The sequence below is a fragment of the Vigna radiata genome, chromosome 5 (genome assembly GCF_000741045.1).
Source record: "Vigna radiata var. radiata cultivar VC1973A chromosome 5, Vradiata_ver6, whole genome shotgun sequence".
In the NCBI taxonomy this organism is placed as follows: domain Eukaryota; kingdom Viridiplantae; phylum Streptophyta; class Magnoliopsida; order Fabales; family Fabaceae; genus Vigna; species Vigna radiata.
The window spans coordinates 21,133,736-21,153,556 of record NC_028355.1 but is presented as its reverse complement, the minus strand read 5'-3'; the positions used below and the strand labels follow the sequence as shown (position 1 = coordinate 21,153,556).

Sequence of the window (19,821 nt, the reverse complement as noted above, 5' to 3'; positions counted from 1 at the left end):
TCTTTTCCATAAACAAGTAAAATCCCCAACCCAATATATCATAACATATTTGACTCCTCCACCTCCTACTCCAAATGGTAAACGTAAAACTAGTGCAACTTAAGAAAATGCAGGAGCCTATACAGTTATTATAACTTAAGAATGCCATTCATCCCTTCTAACTCAAGAAAAATCCGTCATACTGTTTAAAAAGTGGGATTCGACAATGAAAGCAAGCCAGATGGAACCCCATGTTACAAAATGTAATACAAATATTTAATCATCTTATACCTGTTTTTTACTTAATTATATCATCAATAAATAATTATGTTTGTAACTATTTTCTTACACATTCTTTTACGATGGCATTCTTTATATCTTGATAACTGTTTCTGGTTCATAATAATTAAACTTTTTTAATAATATTGACTGTATTTCATAACCATAATAATGATTGCTGTATTCTTACTAGTTTGTTATAATGTTAATTAATCAAATAAGGACTTAGTTGGAGACTTTGGCTATTCTATAATTCAATTGAATGATACAATAATAAAAGGAAAGGACTTTGCAAAAGATTTAGGTCAAACGCCAGTGAGTTATGATAGGTAGGGTCATGGTCTCCTCCTATCTTACATTATATCTGAAATAATGATTCTGCATCTTTCAAACTTGATAAGGTAGTAAAAATACAAATGTAATGGTGATGGTAGAAAAAAATAAATAAAAATGCCCATAACACTTTGCTCAAAAGTTAAACTTCATCTTCTTTGTTGCGTACAAATTATGTTATTGTGGTTGTTTCTTGTTTTTTAGTGTGACGCATTTCACTTAACAGTTGAAGACATTAAAAATGTGTAAGAGAAAATGTGAGTTAGGTGGTTAAAATATTAGACAAAATGATTGTCAATGACAGTATATTTGTTGGGGTGTCTGCTTTTGTCTCCTGCCTCCCACATTTCACCACCCCCTTTAGCCTTATCTCCTCTTTTTCATCGTTTTGCTCTTACTCTTACCAAGAAAAATCTACTTAAGGCGCACAGAGGGATCATATAGCTTTGTTGCACCTTGCTAAGGGAAGATAATTCGGAAATATGGCATTTGCAGGAACAACTCAGAAGTGCATGGCTTGTGACAAAACAGTTTATCTGGTTGATAAGTTAACTGCGGATAATCGAGTGTTCCACAAGGCTTGCTTCAGATGCCACCACTGCAAAGGAACACTCAAGGTCTGTCTCTTCTAACTAGCCTCCTTGGATTTGTATCTACAGATATATCATTTCATAATTCTTCATGGTTTTTTAGTGTTTGACTTAGTTCAGATCTTTCTGTCCCTGGATCTGGTGTCTCTTGTTTCTTGATAATTTGAACAAACCAGAGGCGTCAATTTCAGCACCTGCTTTGACTGATAATTCTGTGTTTACAAAAGTATTATCCAGGTTTTGAAATTAAACAGTGAAAAAAAAAAGTATCAAACCTCAACAAGAATCTATCCAAAGTTGTATTGCTAAATCTATCTATTACTATTTATTTTGTTTTCCTTTTTTCTAGTTTGTTGAGACAAATGGATCTACTCTGTCTTCTACCCTTCACTTGTTTTTCATCAAAAACAAAAATTGATTTGTAAATGTTAAGTTTTTGTATGATTCCCCGGATGTTCTGCTAATTTTCCTGGCAATGTGTACTAATTTTTGAAGTTTACTGATTGAAGGCATGTAACTAGATTTAATTTTTACGAACTATATTGATTTAGTGATGTGTTTGCAGCTTAGCAACTATAACTCTTTCGAGGGAGTTCTTTACTGCAAGCCACACTTCGATCAACTGTTCAAAAGAACTGGTAGTCTTGACAAAAGCTTCGAAGGTAACAAAGAATCCAAAATCCAATTTTTCAAAGCCTCGCTATTTTTTCCTTCTGGGGTCACTTACCTTTATTTCCTTTGGGCTGATCAGGGACACCAAAAATTGCTAAACCAGACAAAACTGGCGAAGAGGTAATCATTTTTAAATCTTCATGCCTACTAATGCACAATAAAACAGGTTAACACACTCTGTTAAACATAAATTTTATTATTGATCAAAAGTTGTATAATTTTGTACATTTAATTCTTAACGAATCTGATGTTTAATAAATTTAAATCAACAATAACAAATGTTTTAGAAAATGAGTTATTTGCGCTCATGAACATGTCAGATACCTAGCCTTTATCTAATTTTGTGTTGTTTGTAATCAGAAACCTGCAGCAACCAAAGTCTTGAATATGTTTGGTGGAACCAGAGATAAATGTGCTGGTTGTCAGAAAACGGTGTATCCCACTGAAAAGGTAACAACACAACCTTAAATTTCATCAGTGAGAAATTTTAGTGGCACCATTCAGAAGTGCAGAGAATCCATCGCAGCTCCTTTTCTAATTTAAACCACGATGCCAACCAAGTGCTGAGATATAAGTTTTATATATTTTGAAATGGTGTAGGTGACGGTGAATGGAACTCCTTATCACAAGAGTTGTTTCAAATGCACTCATGGAGGGTGTGTTATTAGTCCCTCCAATTACATTGCACACGATGGGAAACTCTACTGCAAGCACCACCACATCCAACTGATCAAGGAGAAGGGAAATTTAAGCCAGCTTGAAGGTGACCATGAGAAGAGTGCAATTCAAGAGAAAACCAACGGTGAAGTAGTTGCAGCTGAGACATGAAATAAAATGACAAAGTCTAAGAATGAATATTCCCTTCTTCAAGTTCCATATTTATGTATATCATGTGTTTTCTGCTATATCTCTCTCATGCTTTACCATTAGTACCGAATCCAGAATACTCTTGAAAAATATGATATTCGCTTTATTGTGGGTGGGGTGTGTGGAAATCCATCATTTTGTTTCTGTTGTGAGTTGTGGATACAAAAATGAGACATTAATGGCATTCGATTCTGAATCTTGTTCAGAAGCCAATGCTACTGAATTTCTTTAAACTTTCTCTATGCAGAAGCCACTCCTACTCATTTTTTCATTTTTTTTTTCTCCTTCCATATCGAGTATTTAAGAAACAAAAAAATTGAAACTCTAGATTATCATTGACTGTAGTTAAAAAAACAAATTAAGATTTTAAAATCTGTCATCATGCTCTATCTTCCCCTATCATGCTCTTTGAGAACTTTGGTTTTAGAATTGCATAAATAAGATTACATTTATTACGGGATGGTGTTTTATTCTTCGGAAATAGTGCAATATGAATGTTCACTAAAAGGTGGGGGTGAAAAAACCGGAAAAAAAAAAAGTTCTAATGAACCAAATTTTGATAGGGACTTCCAAGTAACATTACTATCAATTTTAAGAAAGAAACAAAATTGACTTATTTAATAAATATTAAAATCAAATATATATATATATATATATATATATAATATTAAATTATTAATTAAACTTATTATTATCATTTTTAATTCTTTACATGTAAGGTGTTATTTGGATGAGAACCAGTTTGACTGTCTCATATCATCTTCATCTCTTTCATGTTTTCGTATCTAATTGATATGAAATTTTTGTCTCATCTCATTTCTACCGAAAGTGAAACCATTGTTGCTTCCATACCTATTTTTTTCTTTTCCAAATCATACAAAAATGATATTGTCATGTATTTTATGTCAAAACAATACATATTTTCTTTTTTTCAATGTCGAATATAAAAAATAAATAACTTTATGACATAAATAAGAACAAAACAAAAGATAAAAATTAACAAACTAATTATCTTAAAATATATCATTGATTTATTTATATTGTCGCTAAACGAATATGAAAACATAAATTGATTAGACTAATCTAGCAATAGACACTAGACGAGTATAGCAAAAAACATTAGACGAGTATAGAAATACACATTAGATTGTTATATTTATATATTGATTACACTGAGTGTAACAAAAAAACATTAGATGGTTCATTTCATACATTAATTAGACGAATTTATGTATACACTAAATAGATGAGTATAGTAAAGGACATTAATTGAGTTTTTCCATGTCTTGATTAAACAAGTTTAGCAAATACATATTAGACGAGTCTATTCATATACAACCATTAAACGAGCATAGCAAGAAACATTAGATGAGTCTATTCATACAACCATTACACAAACATGGCAAGAAACATCAGACGAATCATTTCATACATTGATTAAATAAGTCTAAGAATACACATTAGAATAATTCGTCCAAACACTAATTAAATGAGTCTAACAACAAACAATAAACATTTTGTCCATATAATCAGGATACGAGTCTAGCAATACGTTACACAAATATAATCATACTCAAATTAGATAAGTCTATTAATACACATTAGATTATTATGTCCATTAATTAATTAGATGACTCTTACAACACATATTCACTAAATTTGAACATGCATTGATTAGACAACTTGTCCATTCAATGATATTATGAATTGAATGATTTTATGTAATTGAGAAAAAAATTGATGATGTGTAATTAATTTTGTTAAATTGGTGTATTGTATTATGTTTTGGAACTAAAAGGTATTTGTTGTGGCTTGTAAAAGAGATAAAAACACTATTTAGGATTATTCGATCAAATTGATATATTTGTTGTGTCTTTTAATGACGAGCTATAGTTAGTAGTTGAACGGAAGTAAAAAACTTGAAATACAAAGAGCTTAAATTGTTTTATTCGTTGGGCAAGTATGTGAAAAAGGCTCATAAAGGTTTTGGTTATTGGGGGAGTTAAATCTCGTTGAACAATAATATTTTTTTAAAATCTAGAGAGCTCAAACTTCATTTGTTGTTGGACAAGCCAAAAATTCTCTATGTGATCCTTTAAATGGAACTTTCAATGTTTCATTTGCTATGTAAAATGTTCCACAGCTTAGAGAGGATTGGTTGTTCAACGAGACAATTTCCTCACTAAGCGAGTTGTTATGACAAAAACTTCCAAAGATTGCTCATTGGGCGAGTAGGTGAGCTCGTTGGGTGAGCAGTGTAATGGAAGGTGGTAATTGGAAAAAAATGATATCAAAATGTTTGATTTTTACACGTAAGGCTAAGTAGAATGAGGATAAGAGTCATAATCTACTATGAATATGTGTGATAGACTAAGTAGAGCCATGGGGCAATAGCCATAATTTACCAAGAACATATATAATCTACCGAGGATATGTGTGTATGAGTAGAGTGAGGATATTTGCCATAATTTATTGAGATTGTTGATTTATGTATGTGCATGTGAATGTGGTTATTTTTAAGAAGGAAATACTATGTGGAGTGGTCTCAAAATGTGTATTGAATTATGATCTGAGTATTAGATTATTTTGAATTTACTACTATCAAACTCATATAAGAGAATATATCTGGTAAAAGTAAATTAATCTTCTTATATATGAAGTGTGGTGTGAAAAATAACTTTATCCCACAAATAATATAAATTTACTCTTCCATATAAGGAGGACTTATATGAGTAAGAGGTCATATAATAAATATAAAATATTTGAGTTTATTTAATGAAAGTATAGTTAAATATTAGTAGTGATTGATGTTTAATTTGAATTATATTATGAGATTTATGATATGTTGTGAAAAAAAAAAGAATTTTGAATGTTTAAAATTTAGCTATGATGTGTTTATATGAAAGCATATGATATTAGGGATTGGAATACTCAATAACTAGTAAGAAAGTATTTAACTATATCAATATTATATAACGATGTTATTGTCAGATTTTAAAAAAGTTAATTATTGATAGATTTTACTGATAGATTAATTTCTACTGGTAATTATTAATAGTTTTTTTATTGATAATTGATGGATTTTATTGACATAAAAATTAATCTATAATTTCCAACGGAATAAAAATTTTGTTAGTAAAATTTTCGATGATAATTTTATCAACTATTTTTTGACCATCAATAAACTGTCAACAATTTTAATTTATCAACAAATTTTATACATTACTAACAAATTTTTACCATTAGTAATATCAATTAATAAAAGATATGACTAGTTGTAATTTTAAAATAAAGTCACTACAACATAGAATGTTAGTGAATATTGAATAAATAAAATAAGATAAATGGTTTTGAAAGTAAAATATATAATAAACATATAAAAAACCATTGTATTATTTGAAGAAAAAATAATATTAATAATTGTAGTAAGTTGAATAACATAAAAATAAAGTAATAAAAATTATGTTTAAATACGTTATTAGTCTCTCGGGCACGAATTTGGAATTGATCATGTGCAAAACTTTTGATGCATTTTGTTTCAAAATTTTAAAAATAAATAAATATAGTCTTTTGTAACCCAACCATATTAATTGTGTATGTTAACGAATCTTCTATGTTGATATTTGAGTAATAATATGTCAAATGATATAATCAATTCAAATATCAACTTAAAAAATTGTCAACAAAATTTAACACAATTAGGTTAGAAAAATTAGATTTATTAAAATTTAAAAATTTAAAACATATTTAACTCTAATAATTAACAAAATATACTAAAAACAAATTAAATTATAAAAATATAAAATATAAAGAATAAATAAATTAATAAAAAAAATGAAAAAAAGGTACTATAAATAAATCAAATAATTTAAATATAAAAAGACTAAACAAAACAATACATCAATTAACACAAAAAAATAATAACTAACATTACTAAATTTATTAAAATTAATATAAAAGTGTCGACCTTCCTTTTCTTTAGCTTTAGCTTTTAATAATGAAAACAGGTTGGAGAAAAATATATTGTTATTTTATAATCGTGGTAATTAGTAGATCAGTTGTGTATAGGAATAATAATGTGGTTCGATTCATCTCATTTTGGCTCATTTCACAATTGATTTACAAAAAACGTATTAGGTTCGTCTCTCCGGCATAAGAAATGTAGACTTATCTTTTTTTGGTCAAGCGACGAGTTGTATAAGAATTTTATGTATTTTATTTTTATTTAATTAAATTAGTAAAAATAATATTTTTTATAAAATTATTTTTTATGTAATTAAATTAGTAAAAATGATATTTTCTATAAACTTATTTTTTAAAATAAATTATATTCACAAAAATAAAAATGAATTAATATGAATTAAGAACTATTTTGAATGAATGAAACACACATGAGCAAATTACTTTTAAAATGAACTGATTTAAATAAATAAGTTAGTAAAAAAAACACCCAATATATTGTGCTAATACAGTTAAATTTTAGAAATTTAAACAAATACAAAATATGTGGATCAGTCTGTTATTAATCCATGCAAACTAAGCGTTACGTAGATTAACCTAAACGAATTAAAATACTTCGTTTAACACATACTTTTTTCTAGCATGCTTAGTGTCTTTCACCATTTCATATTCTAAGCTATTTTTTTAGTATTGCTGTTGAGCCTTCATCATATACTATTGAGATTTATTAAAAAGAGATTTTAAAATAACTTAAATTATAAATATATTTTGAAGATTCAAGAAAAGAAATTAAGTAAAAAAAAGTCAAATTTGAATTAATGCATTATTTAAGATGATTGATGATATTTAATATTTTATTTTAAAAGAGTAATGAGATTTTAATTCTGAAATAAATCATACCCTTATAGATAAATTGAAAAATAATATAAAATGTTGCTAACAGTGAATTGATGCTGATAAAAATAATGCAAAATTGACTTAAATGGTAACGCGGTTTCAATTAATTAGCTTCCTTGTAATGGTGTATAAAGACACTTTGGTTGTTTATTAAATATGCATGCATCATATGAAAAATTGTTTTACCTTCTGCATACGTACTATAATCTTAGAGCAATGAAAATTATGATTGACATTTGCAGTGAATGCAGTATGTGACCACTTATTTTCACATTAAATTATATGACGATTGGTAAATTGAAAGCAGGAAATTACCATAAACATATGTAATTAATGCAAAGTGCGTTGGTCAAACTAAAAGTGAAGAAGAAAATTAAAGGTTGCAAATACTGAATTCTATTTTAAAAGGAGAGAAGAACACCAAAATTTAAAGTTCCACATATAAGTTAAAAGAGAAAAAGGAAAGATTGATTGATGAAGATCAACAACACGCATCCAAGCACTCCATGCAGCAGCACAATTCTAGACAACAAAGGCAACCCAACGCGCCAAGGCTAAAAACAAAAAAATTAAAACAAATAAGTATAAAGATATTTATGTTCAACCAATAAAGATAAACAAATTAAACATAATGACATATATCTATTTTCTAATGTGATTGATAAAGAAAAAGAAAAAACAGAGTAGAAATAAATTAAAATAGAGAAAATATTTAACAGTCACGTCATTCCATTAATTTGGTTAATGTAACGAATATAAATAAAAAAGTTACATATACGTTTATTTTCAAATTATTTTTAAAAAATGTTTTACTTTTTAAATATATATATATTCTTTATATTATCTTTATTTTCTACAAAATATTGTAAAATATCTTTCTCAGTGAACATCATACATGACTTCTATAAAGTTTAAAAAACAAAATACATATTAACTTAGTTCAAAAATAAAATATAATTTTTAAAAGTAATTTGAAGAAAAAACATTTAATTCTAAATAGAACTATTGTATATATAATTTTATTTTCAAGTTATAAAGAGTTCTGCAAACAAGTAGGTCTACACAGCGGTACATAATATTTTTAAATAAAGTATATGTTGACACTATTATTATTATTAAAAATATTTATTTGCTTAATCAAATATTATATTACAATAAAATAATAATTCATATAATCATAAGCTGAATGTAAAACATAAATATTAATGAATCATGATCCTTACTGCTAATAAAACTATTGTTTTAGTATGAATTAATCCCATTGAAAAGTAAACAATCTTTTCGTCTTCATTTATATAAAGGTTCGTTTAATATTAAACAACTCATACGTGTGAAAGTTACATTAATATAATATTTTAATTTGAAATAACTTTTGTAAGAAAATTTTGTTGAAATTGCTCAACAATTTACAATTTTAAAAGATTCTTATATACAAATATTTTTTTCCGACTAATATTAACAATATTTTCAAATAACTCTTGTTAAACAGCTCTAAATAAAATTATTTTTATTTATCTAAAATCAAACTGTCATTTATTTTCTTCTTTGTTTTTCCTTTACCAACAAATCGAGTTGAAAATAAAAACGATCTTTTAACAAAAACCAGAGTATATTTGTGTGCGATGAAAGTAGTTACGAAAGAACGTACCATCCCGCCATTGCACCGGTAGCAGCTCCTGAAGCCGCCTGTCCTTGCGCCGGCGGAGCCTGGGTGGCAAAAGCTTGAGGTTGCGGAGGAGGAGGTCCTTGATAACCTGGTGGAGGATACCCTACATGGATTCCATTAATTTCATCGTCAATAATCACAAATCATGATTAACAGAGATAATTAACTGGATTAATGAGTAAAGAAATAACAGTTAAGAAGGTTTTGTGGAGGAACTAACCCATGGGAGGAGGAGGAGGCCCAGACATGGGAGGATTTTGACCGTAGTAAGCCATCAGCCTTTGGAACTGTTAATGACTTGGAAGGGGAAGTGAATGTGCATGCTCTTCTTTCTCTCTGTATATGTATATATATTCGTTGGGTGAATGGTGATAAGAATAAGACTAAAATTCACATTAATGGAAACGCGCTTTCATTCAATTACTTTCCTGTAATGGTGCATAAAGATGCTTTGGTTGTTTTAACATGCATGCGTCACATGGAAAGTTTTTCAAATCAGACTTTGTGGTCCTGGTAAGGAAGAAGAAACTGAAAATGGAAATTAATTTTTTTGGATGTTTATAACTCATCAATTTATTGTCAAGAGGGATTTTCGTGTTTTGGTATGACTCAAGTTTTTTATTAAATAGTTATTTGACTTAAATATACAACATAAATGTTTTTTTCCGTTGAATTTTAATTTATTATAAAATTTGAACTAAATTAAAGTGTCTGATTCAATTGGTATTTATTTTTTACCATAAAATTGTTAAGTATTTTTTAAAATTACAGAACATTCTTTTAAAATGTTAATATTTTAGAATAAAATTTGTCAAATAATTATTTATTATTATTATTATTATGTTTGTTAATAGCGTTGTGTTTCTCTTTTTTTTTTGTATGTGAGTTTTGCTCTTCTCCTTCTTCTATATCATTGTCATATCGAGACAGTTACTATCACACTTCACCCCTACTGTGACTCATTGTCACACATTTCAGTTAGTCACATTCAATGCAAATTTTTCTTTTTCCATGTATTTATGTAGTTATTTATTATGTATTTATGTATTTATTTATTATGTTTCTGGGTATTAAATATGTTGTAATTAAAATAAATTGATAACAATAATGAAGAATAATGGTGAACATGATTTGATTCTATTAGACATTTGTGTGTTAATTGAGAGGGTGAGTGTTGAATTAATGAAAACATGATAAAATTGAAAAAATAAAGAAAGAAGAAAGGAAGAAAAAGATGAATCATATTAAAATATTGATTGATAAATTTTACTGATAATTTTTTTTATTAGTAAATCAACGATAATTTTAATTTATTAACAAATTTTAAACATTATGACAGTTTTCAATTCCAGATATTTTTGTAAATATATATCGATTAATAATTTTGTTTTCTTTTTAAATTATTTGTGTACACACACTTCTTCGGTAGTTCTTGTCTTTATTTTACACATTAACTTAAAAATTTCAAATACTCCCATTATGTGATAATAAAAATTAATATAATTTTTTTATTACACTACCAATATATATATATATATATATATATATATATATATATAATATAATATAATAACTTTAACATAAACTTTAGTAATATTTTTTATTTTAATAATTAATTTTTAATTATAACTTTTATATTTTATTAATAAGACGCGTAGCTTCTACGCGTATTTTTCTTCCTATTTTTATCTCCCGACCAATTGTATTAATCTTATTATTTGAAGTCGTTTTTGTTTTATTTTCTATTTGGAAACGGTTTTACAGATTGTCCAAAGTCACTGAAAAATTACTTTAATGAATCTGATGTGTTTTAAAAACAAATAATTGATATCTGACGTATTTTTACCAACTGTTAGTAACGTATACTTTAATATTTTTATATACATGATGTAAAAAAATAGTTAACCAATAATTTCATTTATCATCATCATATATTACAGAACCAAAATAATTTTTTAATAAAATATGAGCAGAAAAATACTTTATAATGAAAACGATTATTAAAATAATAATATAAATAATAATAAACGTGGATTAAATTAACGTATAAAAAATATGGAATTGTTTTTTCAAAAGAAACTAAACAGACTTAAATATATTATAAAAATATAAAACCAATGCTATGATATCATGAAATTTATTTTTTAATTATAAAAAAGTCAATTTATCCAAAGTGATTTTTATTCCTAAAAGTATGAGAATATTTAAGTTTCATTCTTTTATCCATCTTTGAGAATTTTTTCTATCTTCTTCTAAGAACCAAAAAATAAAAAATAAAATTTTCTAACCAAACACGTTTAAAATCAAAATTTTGAAAATGTTTAATAAAAAAGTAACTCTCACAATTTTAGCATATAAGAAATTCACAGCAAAGAAGGAATAAAAACTAAAAAATATTTATCCATATTATCTCATAAAAAAATTCAACATAGGCTACAAGATTTCACAAAATTTATTCATTTTAAACCAACTTTCAGAAAATACCAAAGAATTTATATATGAAAAATACTTCTTTTTCTAATAATTATATCAAAAGATTTCAGAACCAAAAAATAACACATAAGTTTTCTTATACTTCATAAAAAAATTACTTAAATTTTTTCAAAACTTTAATTACAAACATAAAATTAGTTTCTAACTAGATTAACGATATTTGTTACCACAATTAGATATCTAAACATCTCATTACCAATATGTATATTCATCATTACATTTTTATTTATTTCTATTAGATACAATCTATTACAATTAACTATTTCTTAGCAAAATATAACGTTGAATAACGGTTTAATTTCTTGAAATCGCATAATAATTTGTATTATTTGGCTATCAAGACAATATAACTGTTATGTGTAGTAATTTAATAGGTGAAATTGCATCCAAATAGAAAATATTACTTTAAATAAGTAGCTAAGTTCACTTGTACAGTATCCTTCTCCGCTTTTACAAACATGACTGAGGGTGGTGACAGTGGTGGTTGCGGTGGCAGTGCCGGTAATAAAAAGACACAACCTGAAGTGGCTTTAGCCCTACCACATCCAGTGAAAGAACAATTACCCGATGTTCAGTATTGCATTAACAGTCCTCCTCCTTGGCGTCAGTATATTCTATTCCTCGCTTATTTTCTTTCCTTTTATGCTAAAACAAATTTCAAATTAACACGCACCTTACGAAACTCACACACACTCAAACATATATATATATATATATATATATATATATATATATATATATATATATATATATATATATATATATTTTTTTTTTTTTTTGCCGTACACAAGAGTAACAAATGTGAAATGACTAAATATTCAATGCAAAGTGTGTTTACTCAGAATATTGAGTTTTCCTTCTGAACATCTAAGCTGAAGCACAATATTATAATTTTCATGAACCAAAACATTCATCAATTTTATCTTCTTGAGCTTTAAACTTTGTATATGGATTTGAGCAGAACAAGCAGTGTTATTGGGATTCCAGCATTATATTCTGACTCTTGGTGTGACAGTTCTGATTCCAACTACGATTGTTACTGAAATGGGTGGGGGTCATGTAAGCTTCTTTCCATTTTTATTTTTTTTTTAGCTTTTCTTGTCTTTTCTCTTTCAAATTTTACAAGGGTATACACTGAAATCCTTAATCAACGTAGGCTGAGAAGGCCAAGGTGATACAGAATCTATTGTTTGTTTCTGGAGCAAGCACGCTTCTGCAATCTTGGTTTGGAACACGATTGCCAACCGTAGTTGTTGGTTCATACAGTTTCCTAATACCCACAATGTCAATTGTCCATGCCAAGAGATACAGTTCATATACAGATCCTTATGAGGTCAAGGAGATTATCTTCTATGCTTGTGAATTGTAAAACTTCTCCATGAACACTTGTAATATAAAGAAAAAAATTAAATAAAACTTCTCCATAAAGCTGATATTACACAAGATTGTAGAAAAAACCTATCCAAATTAAGAAAGCCTATTGACTTTTGTTCCACTTGATGATGTTCAATTCTTGCTATTATGTTGCTGATGAACAGAGGTTCACTCATACAATTAGAGGGATACAAGGCGCCTTGATTGCGAGTGCATGTTTCCATATAGTTGTGGGATTCTTGGGCCTTTGGAGGGGTGCTGTCAGGTTAGTAAGTGCATGCTTACAGACTTTTTGGCTAGCTAGAGTTTATAAAATCCTTTAATCACTTCCAGCGTGTTATATCTACCTAATTAATTGCTTTCTCTTGTGCTGCTTTAGGTTCCTTAGCCCACTTTCTGTTGTCTCTTACGTAACTTTCACTGGACTCGGTCTCTATCATCTTGGATTCCCAATGGTAAAATTTTTCTCCTCTGGTACAAATGTTTCAATCAAATAGGTTGAGCGCTTGAATCTTAAGTCACAAGTTTTACGCAATTTAGCATTTTACAAGTCTAGGAATTGATGGTAGGATTATTTGACTGACTTTCCCTCTATTTTGGCTGATCACTGTTGCAGCTGGCAGAATGTGTTGAAGTGGGGCTTCCAGCACTGATTGTTTTGGTTTTCATCTCACAGGCAAGTAGTTGATCTTACTCGTGTCAAGTAAAATGTGATAATTTTTTTTTTATCGACAAATTTAGTTTGTAGTTTTGTTAGCATGAAGAGTTAAACACACAGTCTCTCACACCCTTCCTTCTAACTTTTATCGCTAAACTTTAACATGAATTATGGACAGACTTGGAATAAGTAGGCTGTAATGTGTGAGATGTGACATAGCTAAATTCAAAATTCACTACTATTCTTAAATTTCAGTCCATGATGTATTCGTTATCTTCTATGCTTTTTGCAGTATCTTAATAGATTTATTAGCCCCAACAAGCTTATCAACGGCAGATTTGCGGTGTTGTTTTCGATTGCAAGTGCATGGTTAATTGCACAGATTCTGACTGCAAGCACTATATACAACAACAAGCCAGAAGATACCGAGAAAAGTTGCCGCACTGATCGTTCTGGTCTTGTCAGTTCTTCTAGTTGGTAAGATTGTGGACAGATTAAGTTTTCCCAGTTAATCATAAATAACTTGCATTCTTTCAGAGTCAAGGTTTGCTTTATCCACCAAGTTTCAGTCTTTGACTGAGATGTTGATCAAATTGTCTGCATTAATACAGGGTATATCTCCCTTTTATTCCCTTCCAATGGGGGGCTCCTACCTTCAACTTCGGAGAAGCTTTGGCTATGACAGCAGCTTCTTTTGTTTCTCTTTTTGAGGTATGCACACCCTAAACAGAGACACCCATGCTTTAGTCATTATGATAGTGTGCAATAAAGCAACTTCAATAGCCTTTCGTAACAAAAACTGCCTAAATCTAAATAAACACTTAAAAATGCAGCCAGATCCCATCTTATGTTTGTTTCGAATTTCAACATTTTTTTATGTTTACATGCAGTCTACTGGTGCATTTTATGCCGCGGCAAGGTATGGAAGTGCAACACCCGTGCCACCACATGTTATTGGCCGCGGAGCTGGCTGGGTGGTAAGATCCACATGCACTTATTTTTAATTCTTTCTGAAATCACAATCGGGAAACTTAATATTGATTGTTTGTGTCATTCTTAATGTTGTTTTAGGGAGTAGCTTCTTTTTTCAGTGGCGTTTTGGGTTCTGTAACTGGATGTGCGGCATCAGTGTAAGTCCATCTCAACATTAAAAACCCCTTAAATGTACGGCATCAGTGAGCCTTAACCTATCACTCATGATTTCAAGCTCAATCGATTTAAGGACATTCTTGTTTGGTTTGAAGAAACTCTTTTTCTTTATAATATGTGTGTAGGAAAGAGTGGAACGATGTTTCATTTTAAACGTTCCCTATACAATTCTTTAAGTAGAATAATATTTTGGTGGTAAAAATACCAAAACTATAGAGTTTTCTTTGCCTTCCTAGTTCCTGTTAGTGCATGGTTCTGCCCAGAAAACTTCGTAGTGGTTTCAAGTCTGTAACCATTTGCATCTTTTGCGTGTTTGCATTGCTCTGGTTTCAGGGAGAATGCTGGATTATTGGCACTGACTAGAGTGGGAAGCCGAAGGGTCATCCAAATATCAGCTGGCTTTATGATTTTCTTCTCCATATTTGGTAAGACAGACTAACAAATTTGGTAATATATGAAGCTCAATGTTCTTCCCTTGACAAATATGGAATTTCCTAACGGGGAAAAAGTTAAATACAATTAAGTATGGTTGGCATTGTTCTCGTGTCAGAATTGAAGTTTACTTTAATAATTTGCATGATACCAAGATGACACTTCAATACTAATTTAAAAAAACACGACCAACACTGAAGGAGTTGTGTCCAGGTTTTGTCGTTCATGATGTTGTCTATGCAGTGTTACTATTCTCTTCAATTAGTGATATCTCATATTACACACTTTCCCTTCAACCAGGAAAAGTGGGAGCAATTTTTGCTTCTATACCTTTGCCAATCATAGCAGCATTAAACTGTGTGCTTTTGGGCTATGTCTGTAAGTTCTATCTAAGCAACTGTCTTTCTAGAGCTTTGCTAGTCATGAACTTGACAAGAGTTTGCAATTTGGGATATGCAGCTTCTGCAGGTCTTGGTTTTCTCCAGTTCTGTAACCTCAACAGTTTCAGAACCAAATTCGTGCTGGGCTCTTCATTCTTCCTCGGCCTCTCCATACCACAATATTTCATAGAAATTTTTCACGTGAAGCATCAACACGGCTGGGTGAGAGGCCTGAACCGAAACCAATAATTGAAATTTAATTCGCAATGACGCAGTTCCCTAGATACTTAAGTTCAAATTAGATTTTCCAAGGCACGTAGATTCTGATCAAGTTTAAATGTGATTTACATGATTCTGTCATTTCAATGAATTTGCAGTTCAATGATATGGTTAGCGTGATCTTTATGTCCCACACAACAGTGGCGGGGTTGATTGCATTCGTTTTGGACACCACACTCACATGCGAAAATGATGCAGCCCATAGGGACAGTGGTTTGCAGTGGTGGGAGAAGTTCAGTGTATATAATGCTGATGGTCGGAACGATGATTTCTATAGATTACCATGCAAACTCAACGACCTCTTTCCCGCTATTTAAGCCAATTCAACTCTTTTTTTCAAAACATTTTGTCTCTAGTTGCGAATAGCGTTGTTTGAATTGGAATAATGTTGCTGATAATGGGAATAATTTATTATTTACTATATTATTTCCTTGAATTGGTATTGTACTTGTTGAAGAGAAGAAATTTAATCAAAGAAGAAAAGAAAGTGATCACATTGTATGGATCACAGGGAAGTGCTGATTTTAGATCATAGAAAATTAAAATGGGACAGAAATCCGAATAGACGATTCCAAGAGAGAGAAAAAGGATTGACCTTTTCTGCCAGAGAATATATGGGATCACACATGCCATGAATGGCAAATAAAAGTTCTGAGTTGTCTCAATTTGAGGTTGCAACATGGCGAAACTAAGAAATAGGGTATCAGGTGTCATACTGAGGTTTATGCAATGTCATTCTTAATACGTTGAGATGGTGTAATGTCCTTTGCCGGGACTGGGATACCATCCTCCGGCACCTCCTTATCATCTTTCTTACAGTATTGTCTCTTCCCTTTCCCGGGCACATCAGTATTCATCTGGATACTTCTGTCCCCCTGAAAATTTCAGGCAAGTCAATTTTTCATACAATTTTGACACTCTACGTTCACATTAGATGCACCGTGCCACTGTGTGCGTTGTAAATTTATTTTAATTACATGGGAGAACTGTGATCAATGTCAGCAATGTCTAAATCAATGCGCCTCTGTCAGATGTTTTCCCAAATATCCGATTACGTTCAGGTGTTTGAACTAGAATTGTAAGGTGGAAATTTGGGTGGAGTCGTGGGTGATTGTGAATTTGATATTTAATTTTAGTAATGAATAGAAGCATAGGCTTCGATTTTCTTGTTGGCCAACTCATTTACAAGGTTCCAATGCTGCTTTTAGACTCAAATTCTCCAAAAAAACTTGACATGACTAGGTAGTATACTGTTTTAGCTTTAGCCTTGGTAGCAATAATCCTTTTCATGTTTGAGTGTAAAATTCACGTTATTATTTTTAATTTGGTTATTGAGGCTGCTTAGTGTTTCTTCTTGAAATCTGCGTGGAAGATTAGTTTCCATAAAGATCACATGAGCGAAGTTAATTCATTGATTCTACGGAACCTTATAGCATGAGTTCTCATTGTTTCATCCTCTGCTGTCTGCTTCTGCAGTTTGTCTTTTGGACTTTCTTTTCTCCCCCATCCCTTTTGGTTAGAGACTATTCTGTTGTCTTGATTCACTTTAGAAGGTGAATAATTTCTTGATGGGTGTTGATCATTGGCCTTTTGGGTTTTCTTTTCTTCATAAACCGACTTAACCAGGTCAAGAGAGAAAAGTTGTAGAGGGCTATTACCACACCTGGGGTCTTTGATCATTGCCCAGTGGCTTCTATATCCAATCTAGTTTCTTGATTTGAAAGTGTTCCTTTGTACATTGCAGAGATGATACGTGGTGCATCGGATGGCTTTATTGCTACACCCGAAAAATTTAATGATTTACATGATGGCGAAGATGAAAGAACAAGTTCAAAGTTACGGAAGGGAGTAAGACAATTGAGAAAATTAAAATACCAGCTTGTAGAATACAATTCACTACCAGCCTACATGAGGGACAATGAATTCATATTAGGTTATTATCGATCAGAGTGGCCACTGAAACATATCTTCCTTAGCATTTTCTCAATTCATAATGAAACATTCAATGTCTGGACGTAAGTACTTTCACTTTCAAGTACAAATATCTTTCATTATATATCTGCTAAACTTGGTGCCTTTTTATGTTGTATTTATTTTTTTCCATTTGAGGTGCATTTTTTAGTTTTAAAAGTTTCTTGTATTGTAAAAGTGTGGCTTAACTTAGTGCTACTTCTATTTTATATTTGTTGCGCATAGTTTAGCTTCTTTCAAACAGGTCCTATTAACGTATATACAAGATAATGTATTTTATGATTTTTTTTTTATCACAGAATTAATTAACCAAAGGTGGAGGCAATAAAAGAGGAGTTTGTACTTAAGTTCAAGAGTGTTCTTATGTTGGAAACACTGTTCAATAACAAATAATGAAAATGTCTACTTTATGTGGTTGTGGTGTTTGTTTTGAAATTTCATTTTGGTAATTTGCGCATTAGTCAGCCTTAAATCGAAAAACAGCACCACAATCTGAGGTACATGTTGAAGATTATCTCTAGATATACGATACGACTTATTGTTGTGCTTTAAGTATGCCTCTTTTAAGAAACGACATTAAAGGTGCGTAGTTAACTTGTCTAAATTACAATCCTTCACTTAACGATAGTGACATTGTTTCAGGCATTTGATAGGGTTCTTCCTTTTTCTCTTTCTCACCATATACACAGCTGCAAAATCTCCAATGGTTGCGGATTTCAATTCCGTTCAACATCTGTCTGAACTGATAGGGAAAGCTGATCTGAACAAGATTCGTTTAGAGCTCTTGAAATGCCTGCCTTCACTGCCCAACATGCATGAGACTCTCAAGTTTAATGACTTGAGTACATCTCTTTATTCTTTAGACTTTTCCTCAGCATCAGGTTGGACCATTGTGGAACTTCTCAGAAGGTGCTTGCCCGAGCAGTTTTCCCTTGTAAGTTCCTCTTCCTCTTTGTGAAGTGTCTCCTTTAAGATTCTGTTCACCTATTCTTAAGCTGATGCATTTAAAACATTGATTTCTTTTGTATAAACCGCGATGAATAGTGTTATTTTGGCAAAAGAAGCATGTGAGAATACATTGTATTTAAGTAATTGTTACAGTAGACTACTAACGTTGGTTTATATATGAGAATTATACTTTGTTACAGAATGGTCTGAAAGGTGACATGAACATGGTAGAACCGATTACGAGGTGGCCTTTCTATGCCTTCTTATGTGGGGCCATGTTCTGTTTGCTGGCGAGCAGCACATGCCACCTCTTTGCTTGCCATTCACAGCGGCTTTCCTACATCATGCTGAGAATTGACTATGCCGGGATTTCTGCATTGATTGCAACTTCATTTTACCCTCCTGTGTATTACACATTCATGTGCAACCCTTTTTCCTGCTACTTCTACTTAGGCTTAATAACACTGATGGGGATAGCCTCTATGGTCTTCTCTCTTCTCCCATTTTTCCAAAAGTCTGAGTTCAGGAAGTACCGTGCTACCATCTTCTTTTTGATGGGATTTTCAGGCGTGGCACCCATTATACATAAACTCATACTGCACAAGCATCAACCCGAGGCCTTGCAAACAACAGGGTATGAGATACTCATGGGAGTTCTTTATGGTTTGGGAGCAGTAATATATGTGGCAAGGATACCAGAGAGATGGATGCCTGGGAAGTTTGATATTGCTGGCCACAGTCACCAACTCTTTCATGTCTTGGTCGTGGCAGGGGCATACACACACTATATTGATGGATTAATCTACCTAAGATGGAGAGATTCTCAACGTTGTTATTAGGTACATATATATATATATATATATATATATATATATATATATATATATATATATA

General features: G+C 30.6%; 4 protein-coding genes across 4 annotated transcripts; 3 read left to right on the top strand and 1 right to left on the bottom strand.

Moving 5' to 3' along the window:
• Nucleotides 1-912: 912 nt before the first annotated feature.
• On the top strand, nucleotides 913-2,991 carry LOC106761870 (LIM domain-containing protein WLIM1). The gene is made up of 5 exons (XM_014645452.2): nucleotides 913-1,208; nucleotides 1,747-1,843; nucleotides 1,933-1,973; nucleotides 2,214-2,303; nucleotides 2,454-2,991. Exons 1-5 carry the CDS (start codon nucleotides 1,074-1,076, stop codon nucleotides 2,679-2,681), a joined length of 591 nt encoding a protein of 196 aa, XP_014500938.1. The 5' UTR covers nucleotides 913-1,073; the 3' UTR covers nucleotides 2,682-2,991.
• A 4,934-nt stretch (nucleotides 2,992-7,925) lies between these two features.
• Nucleotides 7,926-9,594, bottom strand: LOC106761869 (cysteine-rich and transmembrane domain-containing protein WIH1). The gene is made up of 3 exons (XM_014645451.2): nucleotides 9,464-9,594; nucleotides 9,226-9,346; nucleotides 7,926-8,131 (listed from the first exon to the last, which is right to left on the bottom strand). Exons 1-3 carry the CDS (start codon nucleotides 9,516-9,518, stop codon nucleotides 8,059-8,061), a joined length of 249 nt encoding a protein of 82 aa, XP_014500937.1. The 5' UTR covers nucleotides 9,519-9,594; the 3' UTR covers nucleotides 7,926-8,058.
• Nucleotides 9,595-12,158: 2,564 nt separating this feature from the next.
• On the top strand, nucleotides 12,159-16,475 carry LOC106760453 (putative nucleobase-ascorbate transporter 10). The gene is made up of 14 exons (XM_014643883.2): nucleotides 12,159-12,339; nucleotides 12,698-12,795; nucleotides 12,893-13,069; nucleotides 13,275-13,375; nucleotides 13,490-13,565; nucleotides 13,727-13,786; nucleotides 14,061-14,245; nucleotides 14,380-14,479; nucleotides 14,659-14,745; nucleotides 14,840-14,898; nucleotides 15,251-15,342; nucleotides 15,650-15,727; nucleotides 15,809-15,951; nucleotides 16,107-16,475. Exons 1-14 carry the CDS (start codon nucleotides 12,195-12,197, stop codon nucleotides 16,323-16,325), a joined length of 1,620 nt encoding a protein of 539 aa, XP_014499369.1. The 5' UTR covers nucleotides 12,159-12,194; the 3' UTR covers nucleotides 16,326-16,475.
• A 1,201-nt stretch (nucleotides 16,476-17,676) lies between these two features.
• On the top strand, nucleotides 17,677-19,766 carry LOC106760452 (heptahelical transmembrane protein 4). The gene is made up of 3 exons (XM_022780245.1): nucleotides 17,677-18,023; nucleotides 18,622-18,913; nucleotides 19,128-19,766. Exons 1-3 carry the CDS (start codon nucleotides 17,755-17,757, stop codon nucleotides 19,764-19,766), a joined length of 1,200 nt encoding a protein of 399 aa, XP_022635966.1. The 5' UTR covers nucleotides 17,677-17,754.
• The last annotated feature ends 55 nt before the right edge of the window (nucleotides 19,767-19,821 follow it).